General features: G+C 37.8%; 1 protein-coding gene across 1 annotated transcript in view; it reads left to right on the forward strand.

Annotated features, from left to right (window-relative positions):
• Window positions 1-17,849, forward strand: part of DNAJC13 (DnaJ (Hsp40) homolog, subfamily C, member 13) — a 173,921-nt gene that overhangs the window by 141,041 nt on the left and 15,031 nt on the right. The window contains exons 44-48 of the mRNA XM_006840026.1: window positions 537-714; window positions 2,771-2,862; window positions 4,490-4,589; window positions 10,144-10,218; window positions 10,463-10,575. Coding sequence (XP_006840089.1) covers window positions 537-714; window positions 2,771-2,862; window positions 4,490-4,589; window positions 10,144-10,218; window positions 10,463-10,575 — 558 coding nt within the window. The remainder of the gene's footprint in view (window positions 1-536; window positions 715-2,770; window positions 2,863-4,489; window positions 4,590-10,143; window positions 10,219-10,462; window positions 10,576-17,849) is intronic.

A 17,849-nucleotide genomic window follows, 5' to 3' on the forward strand; every position in this document is an offset into this window, starting at 1 on the left:
GCCGCTCTGCAGGAGAAAGATGAGGCTTTCTACTCCCGTAAAGATTTACACCCTTGGAAACCCTGTACAGGGTCGCTATGGGTCGGACCCGACTCAAAGGCACTTAACAACAACAACAACGGGTTTCTAAGGCTGTAAATCTGTATGGAAGCATCATCTTTCTCCTAGATATACACATTGTTGTTAAATGCTTTCGAATTGGTTCTTACTCGTAGTGACCCTGCATAGGGTTTCCAAGGAGCAGCTGATGAATTTGAACCACCAACATTGTAGTTAGTAGGCCAACACTATATTGTACAGCGCCACACCAGGACTCCAATATATATTATACGTGTCAGTTCCTTCAAAATGTTCATGGAAAAATTCCATTACCTTTTAATCCTATTTTCCCATCAGCTTTTTAAATTCCTCTTGTATGTATAAATTAACCATACTTACTTTACATTGCCTAGAATTTTTTCTTTTGCCATGGAGTTTTTGTGATAGGTTATTTCTGAGAACACACATGTTCTCAAACGTTTTTCGGTTTGACTTAGGTTCCAAAAGCATTTGCTGCCAGTCTCTTGGATTATATTGGCTCCCAGGCCCAGTACCTGCACACGTTTATGGCCATCACACATGCGGCAAAAGTGGAATCCGAGCAGCACGGAGACCGCCTGCCAAGAGTGGAGATGGCTTTGGAAGCTCTGAGAAATGTCATAAAATATAACCCAGGTATGTGTTTGTACCCTCATCAATATGCTTCTTATTACAGAGAAGCCTTGAAATGTCTGCTTCTTAACTTTTATCAGAGAAATTGAGCCCAGTATATTTACTTTAGAGAGAGTAAGTTGGAGAGAGTAGTTAAGCTACCATGGTTAGAAGTCATATCTTCAAGAGAAAATGAGTTTAAATATGTTGAAGAAAATAAAAATAATTTGATACTAAAAACTTTTCTTTCAGTGAAATAATTTGATAAACCAAATATACGTAAGTTCTTGCGTTAGATTTCTTATAAAGTAGTCTTATTTTTGCCTCTTCTCTGGTTTGTAACAGTGCCAGGTGTTTATAGACACACATCTTTAAAAAAACTGCCTGAAGTTTTTGGTATTTAAAATTTGAAATTATGAGAAGGTGATAATCCCCATTAAACATCTTTAAGAAGACATACCTAACAGAAAAAGTAAATACTCTAGCCTGAATCTAGGGAAATGTATATGTGAAAATCTGAAAGTTTTACCTTAGATAAGCTTGGTTTGATAACAAATTTAGCACAAATTCAGTTTAAATTGCTTGAAGACTTCAAAGTCTTTTATTTCTTAGTAATATCTTTCAGACTTTATTTTTCCTTCAGTATATATTACTGTTAATATCTGAGTTTTGTATGCTATTTCCAAAAAAAAAATTTCAGATGTCCATTAGTAATGAAATTTTTCTGGGAAAAAATATCTTTATCTCTTAGGTGTACTCACTCTCTGTTTTGAGTTTATAGTTTATTTATAATGTTGTTAGGTGCCGTTAAGTCAGTACCGACTCACGGCAACCCTGTGCCCAACAGAACGAAACACTGCCCAGTCCAAACTATCCTCACATTATAACAGTCATTTATCAATCCATTGGGATGTTACTAAAGGCATTGTTCTAAAATCTGAACAAGGTTTCCTTTCTTATTATTTGGAATTGGCATATTGAGCATCAGTAGTGGTGCATTAGGTTCAAAATAGATTATGGCAGAACCAATTACTGATTTGGACCTTTTTTTAATTGGGGAAGGGCCTCCACAGATATTTTATTTGCGTATTGTTGTTATTAAATGCTTTGGAGTTGGTTCTGACTCATAGCACCCCTATATACGGTTTTCAAGGAGCAGCTAGTGGGTTTGAACTGCTGACAGTACCACACCATACAAGTAAAGGAGCTCTTTACTTGTATACCATCTATTAAAAAAAAAAAACTTGCCAAAAAGTATGGTTTGTGTGTCATTTTTGTAGTCATAAAAATTCTTACTTGCTAAGTATTTTGAAACTGAATTTAAAAACAATATTTATGGAATATTGTCAGACTTTAACTCAAAGTGATCTTAGTGAATTATCCTTTTGAGACTTAAAAAAGATTTATATTATTAGGACTTAAAACTGCACAGTAGGTTTTACCTACCATATAAGAAAAGGAAATATATGGTGTAAATAAAACCATATTGTTTACTTTTGCTTTTATTCACACACAGAAAAAAATGGTAGTCAATACATGTGATTGGGTTTTAAGTGCGTAGAAATGGAAATTACTATTCAATTTTACATAATGTCATTAGAGATTTTTGTGTGTGCATATTAGTATTTTAAAAGTTATTTTATTTATTTTTATGTACTTCTTAAGTGACAGAGTTCTAATCTAGTCTGTCTTCATGCCAAATGAAGTCAAGCTCTGTCAGTATTTAGTAGGCCAAGGTCGATAGTTTTACAGTCTATGGATAAAGAATGAAAGTTACTAACTACCTTACAACCTGATTATTTTTTAGCTGTATCTGGATTGTTTATTTGGAAAATTTCTTAATTTTAGCCTGGGGGTTTAAAGGTGGGAATGGGAAAACAGAACAACACTAAGAAATGCTAATATATTACTTTTTGCCTGTTAAGAAATACTCCAATTGCAGAAACACTCTACTCCGTTGATGCCACAGAGGTTTAGAAAGGGTTATCAGAGACTTGTATTTGATGTAAATAGCAGTATATGAAGGTGTATAATTTAGAATACCTATTGGAAATAAAAGTCTTTTATTCTTACTCCTTAGGCTCTGAAAGTGAATGTATTGGGCACTTTAAGTTAATATTTTCTCTTCTCCGAGTCCATGGAGCTGGTCAAGTGCAACAATTAGCCTTAGAGGTAAAAGTGTTTGTACTAAAGCTTGTTGTCTTTTCTACCCCTTAATGTATCTGACTTGATCAATCCTTCTGCAACGTTGAATGGAAGTATGCCTGTTAAGTAATATAAATATGTTTTTAAATTTTGAATTTCAAAAGGTGACTATCGTACAATGTTGTTCAAGGTGTTTCTTTTTTTTAGTCGTGTGCTTGGAATCTACAATGTCATGTGGTATGGGTTCAGGAATAGACTATATTCAGGAAGCTTGGAAGCCACAGGTCATCAGGAAGAATAAATAGAGGTTCCATGATTACTTGTCCCTATAGAGAGGCATGCTGAGGCGAGAGTGCTCGGCTAGATCCACATTGTGGATTTGTGATCCAGAGGATGGACCTTACTTCTCCCCCTTTCAGTTGCTGTCCCTTTTGTAAGTGTAGTTTGAAAACAACATTTTCAATGAAAATCACAACTAAGTCAGCTGGTATCTGATGCTATTTACAGGAGTTGTCTAGAAAAGCCAGCTTTCCAGAACCTGTGGCCTTTATGGAGGTCTAAGAGCGTTGGAAACCATGGTAGTAGAAAGCTGTTTGGGTGCAGCGTTTTCCTCTGGGAGAAGCAGGTAGTTCTTGTCACAGCTGGCTCAGTGTCCAGACAATCCAGAGGAAGCTCCTAGGGTCATTCTTCAGATGTTCCTGCTCAGTGTAAAACATGTCAGCCAGTTGTGTAATCATTTCAGCCCTGTCATAACAGGCTCAGCAGTAGTTTGATTTGTGTAATGTTTTCTTAGCTTACATTTTGGTTTAAAACATATTTTTAATATAATGTTCAAACATTAAATTGGTTCAAAAGCTTAAAGCACATGTTATTTTAATTGAAACCCAAGCTTCCATAATTCCTTTATGCACCTTGTAACTTTCAAAATAAATGTTTTGAAATCTACATTGCTTTGAAATGCTGGTTATGTAGTTTCAGTTAAGTTACATTCATCTCTAGATATGTATTATAAAAGTTTTACTTGAACATTCATTCTGTTTGAAAGAAGAACATGCCTTATTCTTCCTGACATAATGATGAATTTAATCCTTGTGCTGGGTACTGAAGACATGTTTTCCTTCTAAAAGCAAAAAGAAGGTTCCAGTAGTGAGGATCATTATTGTTTTAAACAATTATACTTCCAGATCTGTGTTTGTAAGGAACTGCAGTGTTCCCAATAATATAGTGTGTCCACAGTTCTGGAGCCTACACTGGCGTAGTATCAAAGCCTTTTATACGCCTCAACCCCAAACCAAACTACACCCTCTGCTTTTGAGTTGATTACAACTCATTATGACTACAGGACAAGGTAGAAAGGCCCCATTGGGTTTTCAAGGCTGTCATCTTCATGGAAGCAGTCCACCACATCTTTTTTCTGTGGAGTGGCTGGTGGGTTTGATGTACATTATGTGTACTTGAACATTAATATTTTTATTTCTCAAAAGATCAAAGTAATAAAGTCCATCTTTTAAGATCAAATTATTCTCTTAAGAATTACATATTTTGTCAATCAGATATTTTGTCAATCAGATATTGTAAAGTCTGCATGACTTCATTTGAGTTAGGTCTAAAATTTTTTCCAAAACTTTTAATACCTTATCGATTAATTTTTCAGGTTGTGAATATAGTGACGTCTAACCAAGATTGTGTCAACAATATTGGTGAATCAATGGTTTTGTCCAATTTATTGGCTCTTCTACATTCATTGCCATCAAGTATGTATATTCACAAATGGAATTTGGGAGTGATAGCATGGCCAACTCATAGAGAGGGAGCAGTTACATAGATAATACAAAATTTTTTACATTATATCATAGTTGTGTAGTTTTAGAATGTTTTAGGTGACATTGTTTACATGAGATTTATCTTCCGTATAGTATTTTAGATAGGCCAATAAGATTATTTTGCATTCCTCATATCAAAAGTTGAAAGTTGAGGGTAGAGAGAGGTCCAAAGGCATTAAAAGAGGAAAATAACATAGGGGTTTTCATATGCTGAGTACAGTCTACAAATGAGCAATTGAGACTTTGGTATATTCTATAGGTTATAAACCACATGGTATTGGATGATTTAAAAAAAAAAAACAACAAACCCTGGCTTGAAGTAAGCATCACTTTGTGTTTAGCTTAGTTTAGTTTACGGTTTAGGTCTGCATAGTTTGTATTTTACTAATTGGAGCCTAATAAGAGACTTATCAACAAGGTGAAATTGAGTTGTAAACACACACCAACCTGATTTCTTGAACACTGTCTACATTGCAGGCTCTACATAAGCTGTACAATTGGTGTAGCTTCATAGTTTGTAGGTGTGCTAGAACCAGTCTTGAGGTTGCTTTTCAAAGGCAAAGTTACTGACTTTTATAGACAATTGAAATATACCTCTAACTTTACCATTAAGCATCAGAATATATTGCCCAGTCAGCTCTGCCAACCCCTTGCAAGTCATATTAGTCTTGGCTTCAAGTCTCTTTGCATCCTTTGGTGCAGGAACCCTGTCTCATTGATCTCATGGGCCTTGTACATGTTAGGTGTGTCATATTTCTCATTGCATTGAATGGAATTGACTTTCCATTGAATAATTTTGTTTTCTTGAGTAATGACATTGAACTATCTCTGCATGACAGCAACTTTTAAAACTCATTTACAGATTATTACTATAGTAATTATGACTAGCTACAGGTTGTTGTTGTTGTTGTTAAGTGCCGTGGAGTCGATTCCAACTCATAGCGACCCTGCACAGGGTTTCCGAGGCTGTAAATCTTTACGGGAGCAGAATGCCTCATCTTTCTCCCGCGGAACCGGGTTTTTCACTGTTTTTTCAATTGCTTTGTGAAACTTCAAACAGTGCATAAGTAAACTGGTTGATAAAGCAAAAAGTACTATAGAAATCCTAGTTTGAAAGTGTAATTTTATACTCATTACTAATTTATGTAGTGCAAACAGTATTTTAACTACAAACAAAATAGCTGAAAGATAAATATCAGCTTACTATACTGTGATGTAGATTTTAGACTAAATTACCTGTCTTATACTGTTGCTATGGGTCAGAATTGACTCATTGGCACTTAACAACAATACTGTTTCCTAAGGGCTGTTGTTGTTGTTGTTGTTGTTAGGTGCCATCGAGTCAGTGCTGACCCATAGCGACCTTATGCACAGCAGAACAAAACACTGCTCGATCCTGGGCCAACCTCACTATTGTTGCCACGCTTCACCCCATTGATGCTGTAAATACATAAAATTCTTAACCTTCTTTTATCCCCTCTCTAAAGGTTTTTTATGAATAGCAGAGAAACACCGTCAGATACAGTGCTGAAAATGAGCCCCTCAGGTTGGAAGGAACTCAAAGTGCAACTGGGGAAGATCTGCCTCGTGAAAGTAGAGTTGACCATGATGACGACAGTGGAGTAAAGCCTGTGGGACCTTCATTTGCTGATGGGGCACAACTCATAATGAATTGAAGGGAAACAGCTGTAAACCTTCATTGAAACTCTGAACATGGAATGTACGAAGTATGAATCTGGGAAAACTGGAAGTTGTCAAAAATGAAATGGAACTCATAAACATTGATATCTTAGGCATCAGTGAGCTGAAATGGACTAGTATTGGCAATTTTGAATCTGATGACCACATGGTTTACTATGCCAGAAATGACAATTGAAAAGGAATGGTGTTGCATTCATTGTCAAAAAGAACATATCCAGATCAGTCATGAGGTACAATGCTATCTGTGATAGGGATAATATCTATGCACCTATAAGGAAGCCCAGTTAATACCACTAATATTCAAATGTACACACCAACCACTAAAGCCAGTGGGGACGAAATAGAAGAATTCTACCAATTTCTTCAATCTGAAATTGATCAAACATGCAATCAAGATGTATTGCTCATTACTGGTGATTGGAATGCAAAGGTTGGGAGCAAAGAGGAAGGACCAGTAGTTGAAAATTTGGCCTTGGTGATAGAAATGATGCTGGAGAACGCATGGTAGAATTCTGCAAAATCAATGATTTGTTCATTTCAAATACCTTCTGTAGACAGCATAAGAGACAACTATGTACATGGACCTCACCAGATGGAATACATAGAAATCAAATTGACTACATCTGTGGAAAGAGACGAGGGAAAAGTTCCATATAATCAGTCAAAAAAAGGCTGGGCAGATGTGGAACAGACCATCAATTACTCATTGGCTAATTCAAACTGAAGCTGAAGAAAATGAAAACAAGTCCACGAGCACCAAAATATGACCTAGAATATATCCCACCTGAATTTAGAGATCATCTGAAGAACAGATTTGATACATGAAACACTTAAGACCGAAGACTAGAATAGTTGTGGGATGACATCAAGAACATCATACAGGAAGAAAGCAAAAAGTCATTAAGAAGACAAAAAGAAGGAAAAGGTAAAAATGGATGTCAGAAGAGACACTGAAACTTGCTTTCCAGCGTAGAGATGCTAAAGCAAATGCAAGAAATGAGGAGGTCAAGAGCCTAACAGAAAATTTCAAAGATCATCTTGAGAAGATAAAGCCAAATATTACAACAAGATGTGCAAAACTCTGGAATCAGAAAATAAAAAGGAAGAACATGCTGAGTATTTTTCAAGCTGGGGAAACTGAAGAAAACAATTCAAGCCTCGACTTTTGTTATTGAAAGATTCTCTCGGAAAATTATTGAATGATGAAGAAAGCATCAAGAGAAGATGGAAGTAATACACAGAGTCACTATACCAAAAGGAAATGGTTAACGTTCAACCATTTCAAGAGGTAGCACATGATCAAGAGCCAATGATACTGAAGGAGGAAGTCCAAGGTGTATTGAAGGAATTGGCAAAGAACAAGGCACCAGGAATTGAATGAATACAACTTGAAGTCTTTCAAGACAGTGAGGCAGCACTCACTCATCTCTGCCAAGAAATTTGGAAGACAACTGTCTGGCCGACTGATTGGAAGAGATCCGTATTTGTTCCCATTCCAAAGAGAGGTGACCCGATAGAATGCGGAAATCATCAGACAATCTTTCATATCCCATGTGAGTAAAGTTTTACTAAAAGTAACACAGAAACGGCTACAAGCATACATTGACAGAGAACTTCCAGAGGTTCAAGCTGGATTCAGAAAAGGCCGCGGAATGAGGGCTATCATGGCTGAAAGCAGAGAATATCAGAAAGATGTTTATTTGTGCTTCATTGACTACGCAAAGGCTTTCGATTGTGTGAATCATGACAAGCTATGGACAACATTGTGAAATATGAGTATTCCTGATTACTTAATATTGCTCATGAGGAATCTGTACCTGGACCAAGAGGCAGTTGTTTGAACAGAACATGAGAACACTGAATGGTTTCAAATTAAGAAAGGTTTACAAGAAGGTCGTATCCTTTTACCATACTTATTCAACCTGTATGCTGAGCAGATAATCCGAGAAGCTGGGTTCTATGAAGAAAAACGTGGCATCAGGATTGGAGGAAGACTCATGAACAACCTACGATATATAGATGATACAACTTTGCTTGCTGAAAGTGAAGAGGACTTAAAACTTTTACTGATGAAGATCAAAGACCACAGTCTTCGGTGTGGATTACATCTCAATGTCAAGAAAACAAAAATCCTCACCACTGGACCAATAAACAACATTCTTATCAATGGAGAAAAGATTGAAGTTGTCAAGGACTTCATTCTTCTTGGATCAACTATCAACACTCAAGGAAGCAGCAGTCAGGAAATCAAACAACATATTGCATTAAGCCAATCTGTTGCACAAGACCCTTTTAAAGTGTTGAAGAGCAAAGATGTCAGCTTGAAGACTAAGGTGTACCTGACCCAAGCCATGGTATTTTCAATAACCTCATATGCATGCGAAAGCTGGACATTGAATAAGGAAGATCATAGAAGAATTGATGCCTTTGAGTTATGCTGTTGGGGGAGAATATTAAAAATGCCATCGGCTGCCAAAAGAACCAGTAGGTCCGTTTTGGAAGAAGAGCAGCCAGAGTGCTCCTTGGAGGCCAGGGTGGTCAAACTTCATTTCTCATACTTCGGACATATTGTCAGGAGGGACCAGTTGCTGGAGAAGGATACCATTTTTGGTAAGGTGGAGGATCAGAGAAAAAGAGTAAGACCCCCAACGAGATGGATTGGCCAAGTGGCAGCATCGATGGACTCAAGCGTGGCAACAGTAGTAGTTAGGTTGACCCAGGACCAGGAAGTGTTTCGTTCTGCTGTGCATAATGTTGCTATGAGTCGGTACCAACTCAATGGCACCTAACAAAAGCTTTTTGCCTTTGAAACTAAGTTCAGAACAGTGGTGGGTTTTTGCTTCTGTTTGTTGTTGTTGTTGTTAAGTGCCGTCGAGTCGGTTCCGACCCATAGTGACCCTGTACAGGGTTTCCAAGGGTGTAAATCTTTACGGGAGTAGAAAGCTAGAAATCTCCTTTTTTGAGGGTATGTTCTTTTCTGTGTTGACAGCCCAGCCCAGCTTCCAGCTTTTATTATTGTTGTTGTTGTTGTTTTTGTCTGCCAACTGTTTACTCCTGTGGCTGTGTGTCTGTTATTCCCATATGACTCTAGACTCTAGAGTGAAATCCAGTAGCCCAGCATACCTGCATATCATACAGCAGTGGCAAGAGGTGAGCGTTATCGTTGGCTGTGTCCCAAAGGATGCTGTTATGTATTAGAGTGCAACAGGGTCCTTGTCTTCTTTCCCCCACCCCCGATCCCCATAAGACAGTAGAACCAGATTAAGTTCTTAGGTCCTTGTTCAAAGTGTCTCTTGGGTATTGTTGTTGTTGTTGTTGTTGTTGTTAAGTACCGTCGAGTCGGTTCCGACCCATAGCGACCCTGTACAGGGTTTCCGAGGGTGTAAATCTTTACGGGAGTAGAAAGCCTCATCTTTCTCCCGCGGAGCAGCTGGTAGTTTCGAACCGCTGACCTTAAGGTTCGCAGCCCGATTCGTAGCCACTACGCTACCAGAGCTCCTCTCTTGGGTATTAGAAGGTAAAAAATTTTGACTGTGCAAGGGACAGTGAGGTAGAAAGACAGTATGACGTAGTAGTCATAAGTATAGACTTCGTAGAGACCTGGTAACAAAATCCAGCAGTGCTGCTCATTAACTATGAAATCTTGTACTTGTTAAACTGCAATTCCTTTTCCACATTACAGGTTAAGTGTAATTCCTTGTGTAGAATATCTTGTTTAGTGCCTGACCAAGTAAATGTAAACAACTGTGATGATACCTTCATTCAAATGTCTTTTATTCTGCAGGTCGTCAGCTTGTTCTGGAAACTCTTTATGCTTTGACATCAAGTACAAAAATAATCAAAGAAGCAATGACAAAGGGTAACGTATGAAGTGATTTCTCATCTAGTCATGCTAAATACAAGGAAGTTTTTTTTTGTGTGTGTGTGTGTGTGTGTGCTGCTTTGTATAATCTAATTATTAGAAGAATGTATTTGGAAGGCTAATAGTTAAAATAGCATGGGATTGACATCTAATTTTACTTAAAATAAGGTTTAAAATGAATTCTGCTGTTAGAAAAGAATACTCATTATAATGTAAGCATTAATGCTGGTTTCTTTCATAGGAGCTTTGATTTATTTATTGGATATGTTCTGCAATTCAACACATCCACAAGTTCGAGCGCAAACAGCAGAACTTTTTGCTAAAATGACAGCAGATAAATTAATAGGGCCAAAGGTAAGCACACAGGATAAATCCTAGGAAGGAAATTAATTATTGAAGCTCTACTGCTTTAATACTAATTTTATGAAGGTTGCCGAAACCTTGGATGGTAAAGGTAAGAAAATAATGTGTTATAAAATAACTTAATATGCTTTTTACCCCCTGAAGTATTAGATCATAATACACTAAGCTAAATAAACCTGCAAATAAGAAGATTTAACATTGAGTTAGCCTAATTAAGGCAGTTGGAAGCCTGGTGTGGTGCTGTGGGCTAATGCGTCAGACTGCAAAGTCATTTGAACTGCAAAGTTGGTGGTTCAAGTTCACCAGCTGCTCCTTGGAAACCCTATATAGGGTCGCTGTGTGTTGGAATTGACTCGATGGCACTTAACAACAACAACAATAATTAAGGCACTTAACCTAAGTAAAACTAAAGTTTGCTATTTGTATAGATTTCATAATATTCATGAAAATGGCTCTTCAAACTAAAATTCAACTAAACATAAAGTTTCCTAAAATATTATGAGTAGCCTTGTTGTTATTAGGTGCCATCGAGTTGCTTCCAGCTCATAACAACTCCATGCCCAACATGTGATGCAGTAATTCCCGTAAGCTTTTAAGGGTTATACGGTTTTATTTGTTATATTTAACCACCTTAACAAGAAATCAATTTGTTGCTGTTAAAGCTATGCACAGTATTAGCCATTGATACAGTGATAAGAATAGTTGAAGTTTCCCAGATAACTTGTATTTTTGTAGACTTTCTGCTTGTATTAAATATATTTGTGAAATTAAGAAAAAAAAAAAAATTAACCTAGCCAGTCAATAGATGATTTTAGTAGTGACCTACAAATATAAATATGAGGAGCTTCAAAAAGTTCATGGGAAAATTCAATTATCTTTTAATTCCATTTTTCTGCTTTTTGAAGTCCTCTCGTATAGCTCATTGTTGTTACTTCTTGTTAGGTACTATTGAATCAGTTCTGACTCACAGTGACCTTTTGCACAGCAAAATGAAATAGTACCCAGTCCTGTACCATGCTCACAATTGTTCGTATGTTTGAGCTCATAATTCTGCCACTGTGTCAATCTGTTTCGTTGGGGGTCTTCCTCTTTTTCGTTGACCCTCCACTTTTCCAAGCATGATGTCCTCCAGGGACTGGTCCCTGCTGACATGTCCAAAGTATGCGAAGCTAAGTCTTGCCTTCTTCATATCTAAGGAGCAATCCAGTCATACTTCTTGTTTGTTCTTCTGGCAGTTTTGGCACTTTCAGTATTCTTCTCATACACATGCATTGATTCTTCTCCGGTCTTCCTTATTCGCTGTCCAACTTTCACATGCATATGAGGCTATTGAAAATACCATGGCTTTGGTCAGGTGCACCTTGGTCCTCAAAGTGACATCTTTGTTCTTGAACACTTTAGAGGTCTTCTCTAGCAGATTTGCCTAATGCAGTACATTGTTTGATATCTTAACTGCTACTTCCATTAGCATTGATTGTAGATCCAAGGAAAATGAAGTCTTTGACAATTTCAATCTTTTCTCCATTTATTTCTGTTGTTGAGTGCCACTGAGTCAATTCAGATTCATAGCAACCCCTGTGTAGGGTCTCCAAGGCTGTACAGTTTTTAATGGGAGCAGAGGCTCATCTTCTTCTCTGTGGGTAGCTTGTGGACTCGAACCACCAACCTTGTGGTTCGTAGTCCAGTACTTATCCTACAGGGCCAGCCCCAACACACTTATTAGGGGGACTCATGAAGGGATGTGTGGAGTCGGCTGAAGAAAAAAAATCACATGGAGTCGATGACTTGTGCTAAATTCTGATGATGATGATGATGATATTATTTTAATAGTAATTTTAATGATGATTTTACTCAATTATCTAGTTCCTTATATACCGTTACAATGGACCACGATCTCATAATAATCAATTTCTTTGAAGCATCACACAAATGATCTTGTTAAAACACCTTAGTCTTTCTGACATCTTAAAATGTCAGGGTAACCTTAAAACATAATTCTAAATCTTAACTACTATTTCTACCTTCACCTATTATTTTCGATAGATTCATTAATCACATGTACCTAAACATTATTTGCTATGGTAACTGACAACACAATTGTTTCTCATGATTGATTAAACAAGAAAAACAAGAAGCATAAAAAGGACTTAAAGTTTTGTAGTTAAGAAGAAACGGAACAACTTCTTTATACAAAACATCTAGTTAAATTTCTGCTTATGATCTATTACTATTCCCTTAGCCCTTAATTGTATTTTAGCTAATTTTCTAAAGGTCTTAATGTCCCTGACCTAACCTACACAGAATGTTGAATGTAATCTTAAACTTGAACTGGCAAAAACTTTAGCTGGTTTTTCCTAGTGGTGAAACTTATTGTTAGTGTGAAAAGCATTCATTAGGACTACACATGATTGAATATGGTGTGAAGGTGCCTAAAAACAAGTTTTAAATCTCTAATATAATTCTTACTAAGATTCTACTGAAAACTTTTATTATAAAATCATGAAAATTAAAAATAAGCTGATTAAAACAAAGAGACAGAAACTGCAGACACCCCACATGAGATCCCTCCTGGGGCCTTGCCTTCCAAGGGGAGACCCATTGTGGCCTTGCTTAACAATGAGCCCTTCATGCTTAGGGTCCCCCACCGCTCTGCCCTTTGGTGACATGGCTTCTGCCATCGCTCTAATGATATTATTTACAGATCCAGTTATGAGGATTTTTGTTTTCTTTACATTGAGGTGTACAGTCCATACTAAAGACTGTAGTCTTTGATTTTCATCATGAGTTTTTCATGTCCAACAAGCAAGGTTGTGTTATCTGCATATCGCAGGTTAGAGAGTCTTCCCCAGATCCTGATGCCAAGTTCTTCTTTATATAATTCAGCTTCTTGGAATATTTGTTTGGCATAAATATTGAGTAAGTATGGTGAGAGAATATAACCTTGGCCACACACCTTTGCTGATTTTAACCAGTTCTGTATCTCCTAGTTCTGTTCTCATGCCTGCCTCTTTGTCTATGTACAGGCATCTCATGACAAGTGTTCTGAAATACCCATTCTTTGTAATGTTATCCATAGCTTGGTGATGATCCACACAGTCAAGTGCCTTTATGTATAGTCAATAAAACATAATTAAACATCTTTGTAGTACTCTGTGCTTTTAGCCAAGATCCCTAGTTCTACATCCTCTTCTGAATACCGCTTGAATTTTTGGCTGATGGTGTATTGCTGCAAGTTTTTGAATGGGCTTTAGCAAAATTTTAGTTGCATGGGATATTAATGTTTTTCAATATTTCCACATTCTGTTGAGTCACGATTCTTTGTAATGGGCACAAATTATGATCTCCAGTCAGTTGGCCAGGTCTTCCAAATTGCTTAGGATAAATGAGTGAGTGCCTCCAGCACTGCATCCATTTGTTGAAACATTTCAACTGGCATTTCATCAATTCCTGAAGACTCTTTTTCCAAAGTGAATGCAGTGCACCTTGGACTTCTTCTGTCAGCACACTGTGTTTTGATCATATGATTGGTACCTCTTGAAATTATTGAATATTAACCAGTTCTTTTGGTACAGTGATGCTGTATATTCCTTTCATCTTCTATTGATGCTTCCTGCATCATTTATTATTTTGCCCATTATTGTTGTTAAGTGCTGCCAAGTCATAGCAACCTTGTAAAGGGATTCCCAAGGAGTGGCTGGTGAGCTTAAACCACCATCCTGTGGTTAGTAGTCCAGTGCCAGTCCTCCATTGTTGCAGACCGTGTATAGGCCTGGTCAGAAGTTCGAGACCCTATAGGCCCGAGTGTTACAGGTCGCAGGCTCTGAGGAACAGATCTAGCCCTTGGCAGTTAATGGCAAATTGTTTTTCATCGTAGTGTTCAGTTATATTATTTAATTCCAAACATGAGCCCTTAATGTCCACAGATAAATATAAGGTTAAGCCTTTCTCCAAAAGATTAACTGAAAATAGCTTAGCTACTTCCCAGTTCTTTGTTCTACAGACAAAAAAGCCATCTTCCCTAAATCTGTCCCAAGTGTTAGCTTTTCAGCCAAGTTCCTGAAAACCTGGCTCAGGAAACCAAAACAGCGGGACTCCGCCCAAGCCTTTTGTCCTTCCCTTTCACCTTGCCCCAACTGAGCTCAGGGGCTATAGATATGTTAATTGAGCCTGAGAAACCAAGTTGCAGGCCTGGGATTCGAACCAGCGAAGCTCGATGTATGTCTGAATGTCTGGAAAATTACTGATGTTAGCTGTATCTTGTTTTAGTCCCTCCCAGCTTGCTGTGAAGCTCCTCCCCTAAATAAAACAGAGGCCCAGGTCGGCCCAGGTGTGCATTACAGGTTGGAGGGCATGCAGTAAAGATTGCAGTGCATTACAGGTTGGAGGGCTTGCAGTAAAGATTGCAGGGCAGTGAGTTGCTGCCTGCAGAGGCTACGATGCCTGTATTCCCAAGTCTGCCCACCAGTGATGCATCCACCCTGGTTTCGGGGTGCCTCTTTGTCTCCCTCTGTTTGTCTGTCTGTGTATTCTTTCGCTATCCCTATTGCCGCTGGATCTCCCCTCCTTGTGAACCAAACACTCGTGAACAATACAACTATGTCGAGGACAGTCCCTGACACTCCATGCCACACCAGAACTCTATTTTGCCCGTGAGGTTGTTGTCAAGTGCCGTCAAGTCAATTCGGACCCATAGCAACCCTCTTTAGGGTTTTCAAGGAACAGCTGCTGAGCTTTTAAAATCCTGCAATATTGCAACCTGAGGCTTGAATGTTTTCTTCAGTTCTTTCAGCTTGAGAAATGCTGAGCCTGTATCTTCCCTTTGGGTTTCTAACTCGAAGTCTTTGCATATTTCATTTTAATACTTTGTCTTCTCAAGCTGCCCTTTGAAATTTTCTGTTCAGCTCTTTTACTTCATCATTTCTTCCAGTTGCTTTAACTTCCCTACCCTTAAGAGCAAGCAAGTTTCAGAGTCTCTTCTGACATCCATCTTTTTTTAATGACCTTTTGCTTTCTTTGCACATGATGTTCTTAATGCCATCATACAACTCCTCTGGTCTTCAATCATTAGTGTCTAATGTATAAAATCTGTTCTTGATGTGGTCTCTAAATTCAGGTAAGATCTGGTTAACATGATATTGTGACTCTCAAGGAGTTTTAATTTTCTTCAGCTTCATCCTGTACTTGTGTATGAACAATTGATGGTTTGTTCCACAGTTGGCCCCTGGCCTTTTTTTTTTTTTTGGCTCACAATGTTGAGCTGCCCCATCATTTCTTCTCACAGATGTAGACAATTTGATTTCTTTGTAATTCCATCTGGTAAGGTTCAGCTGTATAGCTAGCTGCCTTTTACATTGTTGAAAAGGTATTTGCTATGAATAAGTCATTAATCTTGCACATTTCTATTATGCTATCTCCAGCATCTTTTTCGTCACCATTGCCATATTTTCCAACTATGATTTTTTTTCTCTGTGTTTCCAACTTTCACATTCCCATCACCAGTAATTACCAGTGCACCTTGGTTGCATGTTTGATCAATTTCAGGTTGAAAAATTTGGTAGGATTCAATTTCATCATCATTGGCTTTAGTGGTTGTTCTGTATATTTCAATCAGTCGTATTAATTAGTCTATTTCTTGTTTGCCATCATGTCGGCCTTGGGGTTACTGGTTCAGTGTTTACCCTACAGTGCCACAGTAGGGCTTGGGCTTCCTTGTGGGCATATGGATATTATACCTACTCACTATAGATGGTGAAATGCTTGTTTTGCCCATGAATGTCAACACCATTTCTCTTCAGTTTGCAGTCCTCAGCATAGTGTAAAGTATATCCTTGTCCTATTCAGAATGGACCTCAGTAGTTCATTTCAGCTCACTAATGCCTAGGATATCTATCTTTATGTGTTCCATTTCATTTTGTCAACTTTCAATTTCCTTGATTTTTCTGTACATTTCACGTTATAATCATCAATGGCTGTTTGCAGCTGTTTCTTCTCATTTTGAGTTAAAACAGCTGCAAATGAAAGTCCACTCTGTCTCATTTAGGTCATCTCTATTTTGAGGAAGAAGCTCTTTGCCCAGTCATGGTTTGAGTGCCTTCCAGCCTGAGGGGCTTATCTTCTGGCACTGTATCAGATAATGTTCTACTGCTATTCCTAAGTATTTTGGTCTGCCTTTCCTTTTTCCTGGTCTGTCTTAGTCTGGATATTCCTCTGAGACCTTTCCACCATTAGATTACCCTGCTGGTATTTAAAATACTGATGGCATTGGTTCCAGCCACACACAAGCCACCACAGTATGACAAGTTGGCAGACTACTGGTGGCGTGGTGGTGGTGTGCTGTGGAGTTGGTTCACACTTAATAGCAACCCTGTATAGTGTTTCCGAGGCTGTAAATCTTTACGGGAGCAGAAAGCCTCATCTTTCTCCCACATAGCTCATTAAAAGTATCTAAATGTGTAGTATCTAGAAAGGTTTCATTTCAAACCTATTTTATTTATCATAAAAACAAATCTAATTTTTGTTTCAAGCTATGAAGTAATTAAAAAAATAAAAGATTAGTAGTTTTTTAGATACATTTTAACTTATTCCATTATATCAATATCACATGTTTCTGCTCTAAAGTTTATGTCGAATCACTGTCACAGTGTCCTGTTAGATTTTAAGTGTTGCCGGGGACCATGAAAAGAATTACAGTGAGTTCCTCATTAAATGTATGAATAATAGTTCAAAAAGATAATTTTGTTTTAAAAAAAAAAAAAAATTAACCCTAAAAGTTGAGCTGTTGGCTTATAGGAAAATTATAGCATTTTGGGCCTGCCAGTCTTAGCAGAACTTTTGTCTTTATAATGCTGTGCTGCTACTACCTTACCTTAATGACTCTGGACAGCTTGGCTATACACCTGACGTTTGGGGGCTTCACACTGAGGAAATCAGAATAAATAGCACTAAATCATGTTCTGATTTTCAATGTTTCTCCGGACTTTGTGGGAATGTGATGCTTTAGATAGGGTGTACCACAGTGGATAAGATTTAACGTGGTTTTTATTCACTGGCTCATGGCCCAGACTGGTGACAGTACTTAATTGCATTTTGTACAAGTTTTGGCCTCTGTAGAATTGAATTGTGTTTTGGCACTGTACTGTCAGCATACAGGAGAGAGAGAGGAAGAAATAAGCCTGAATACCTCTTCATTCTTTTCACCCTGAGGGCATTATTTAATACATAGCAAAATGCCTTCCTATGGGAGCTTTAGGAGAAATGACTTTTTT

Source organism: Chrysochloris asiatica, unplaced genomic scaffold (assembly GCF_000296735.1).
Source record: "Chrysochloris asiatica unplaced genomic scaffold, ChrAsi1.0 scaffold00028, whole genome shotgun sequence".
In the NCBI taxonomy this organism is placed as follows: Eukaryota; Metazoa; Chordata; class Mammalia; order Afrosoricida; family Chrysochloridae; genus Chrysochloris; species Chrysochloris asiatica.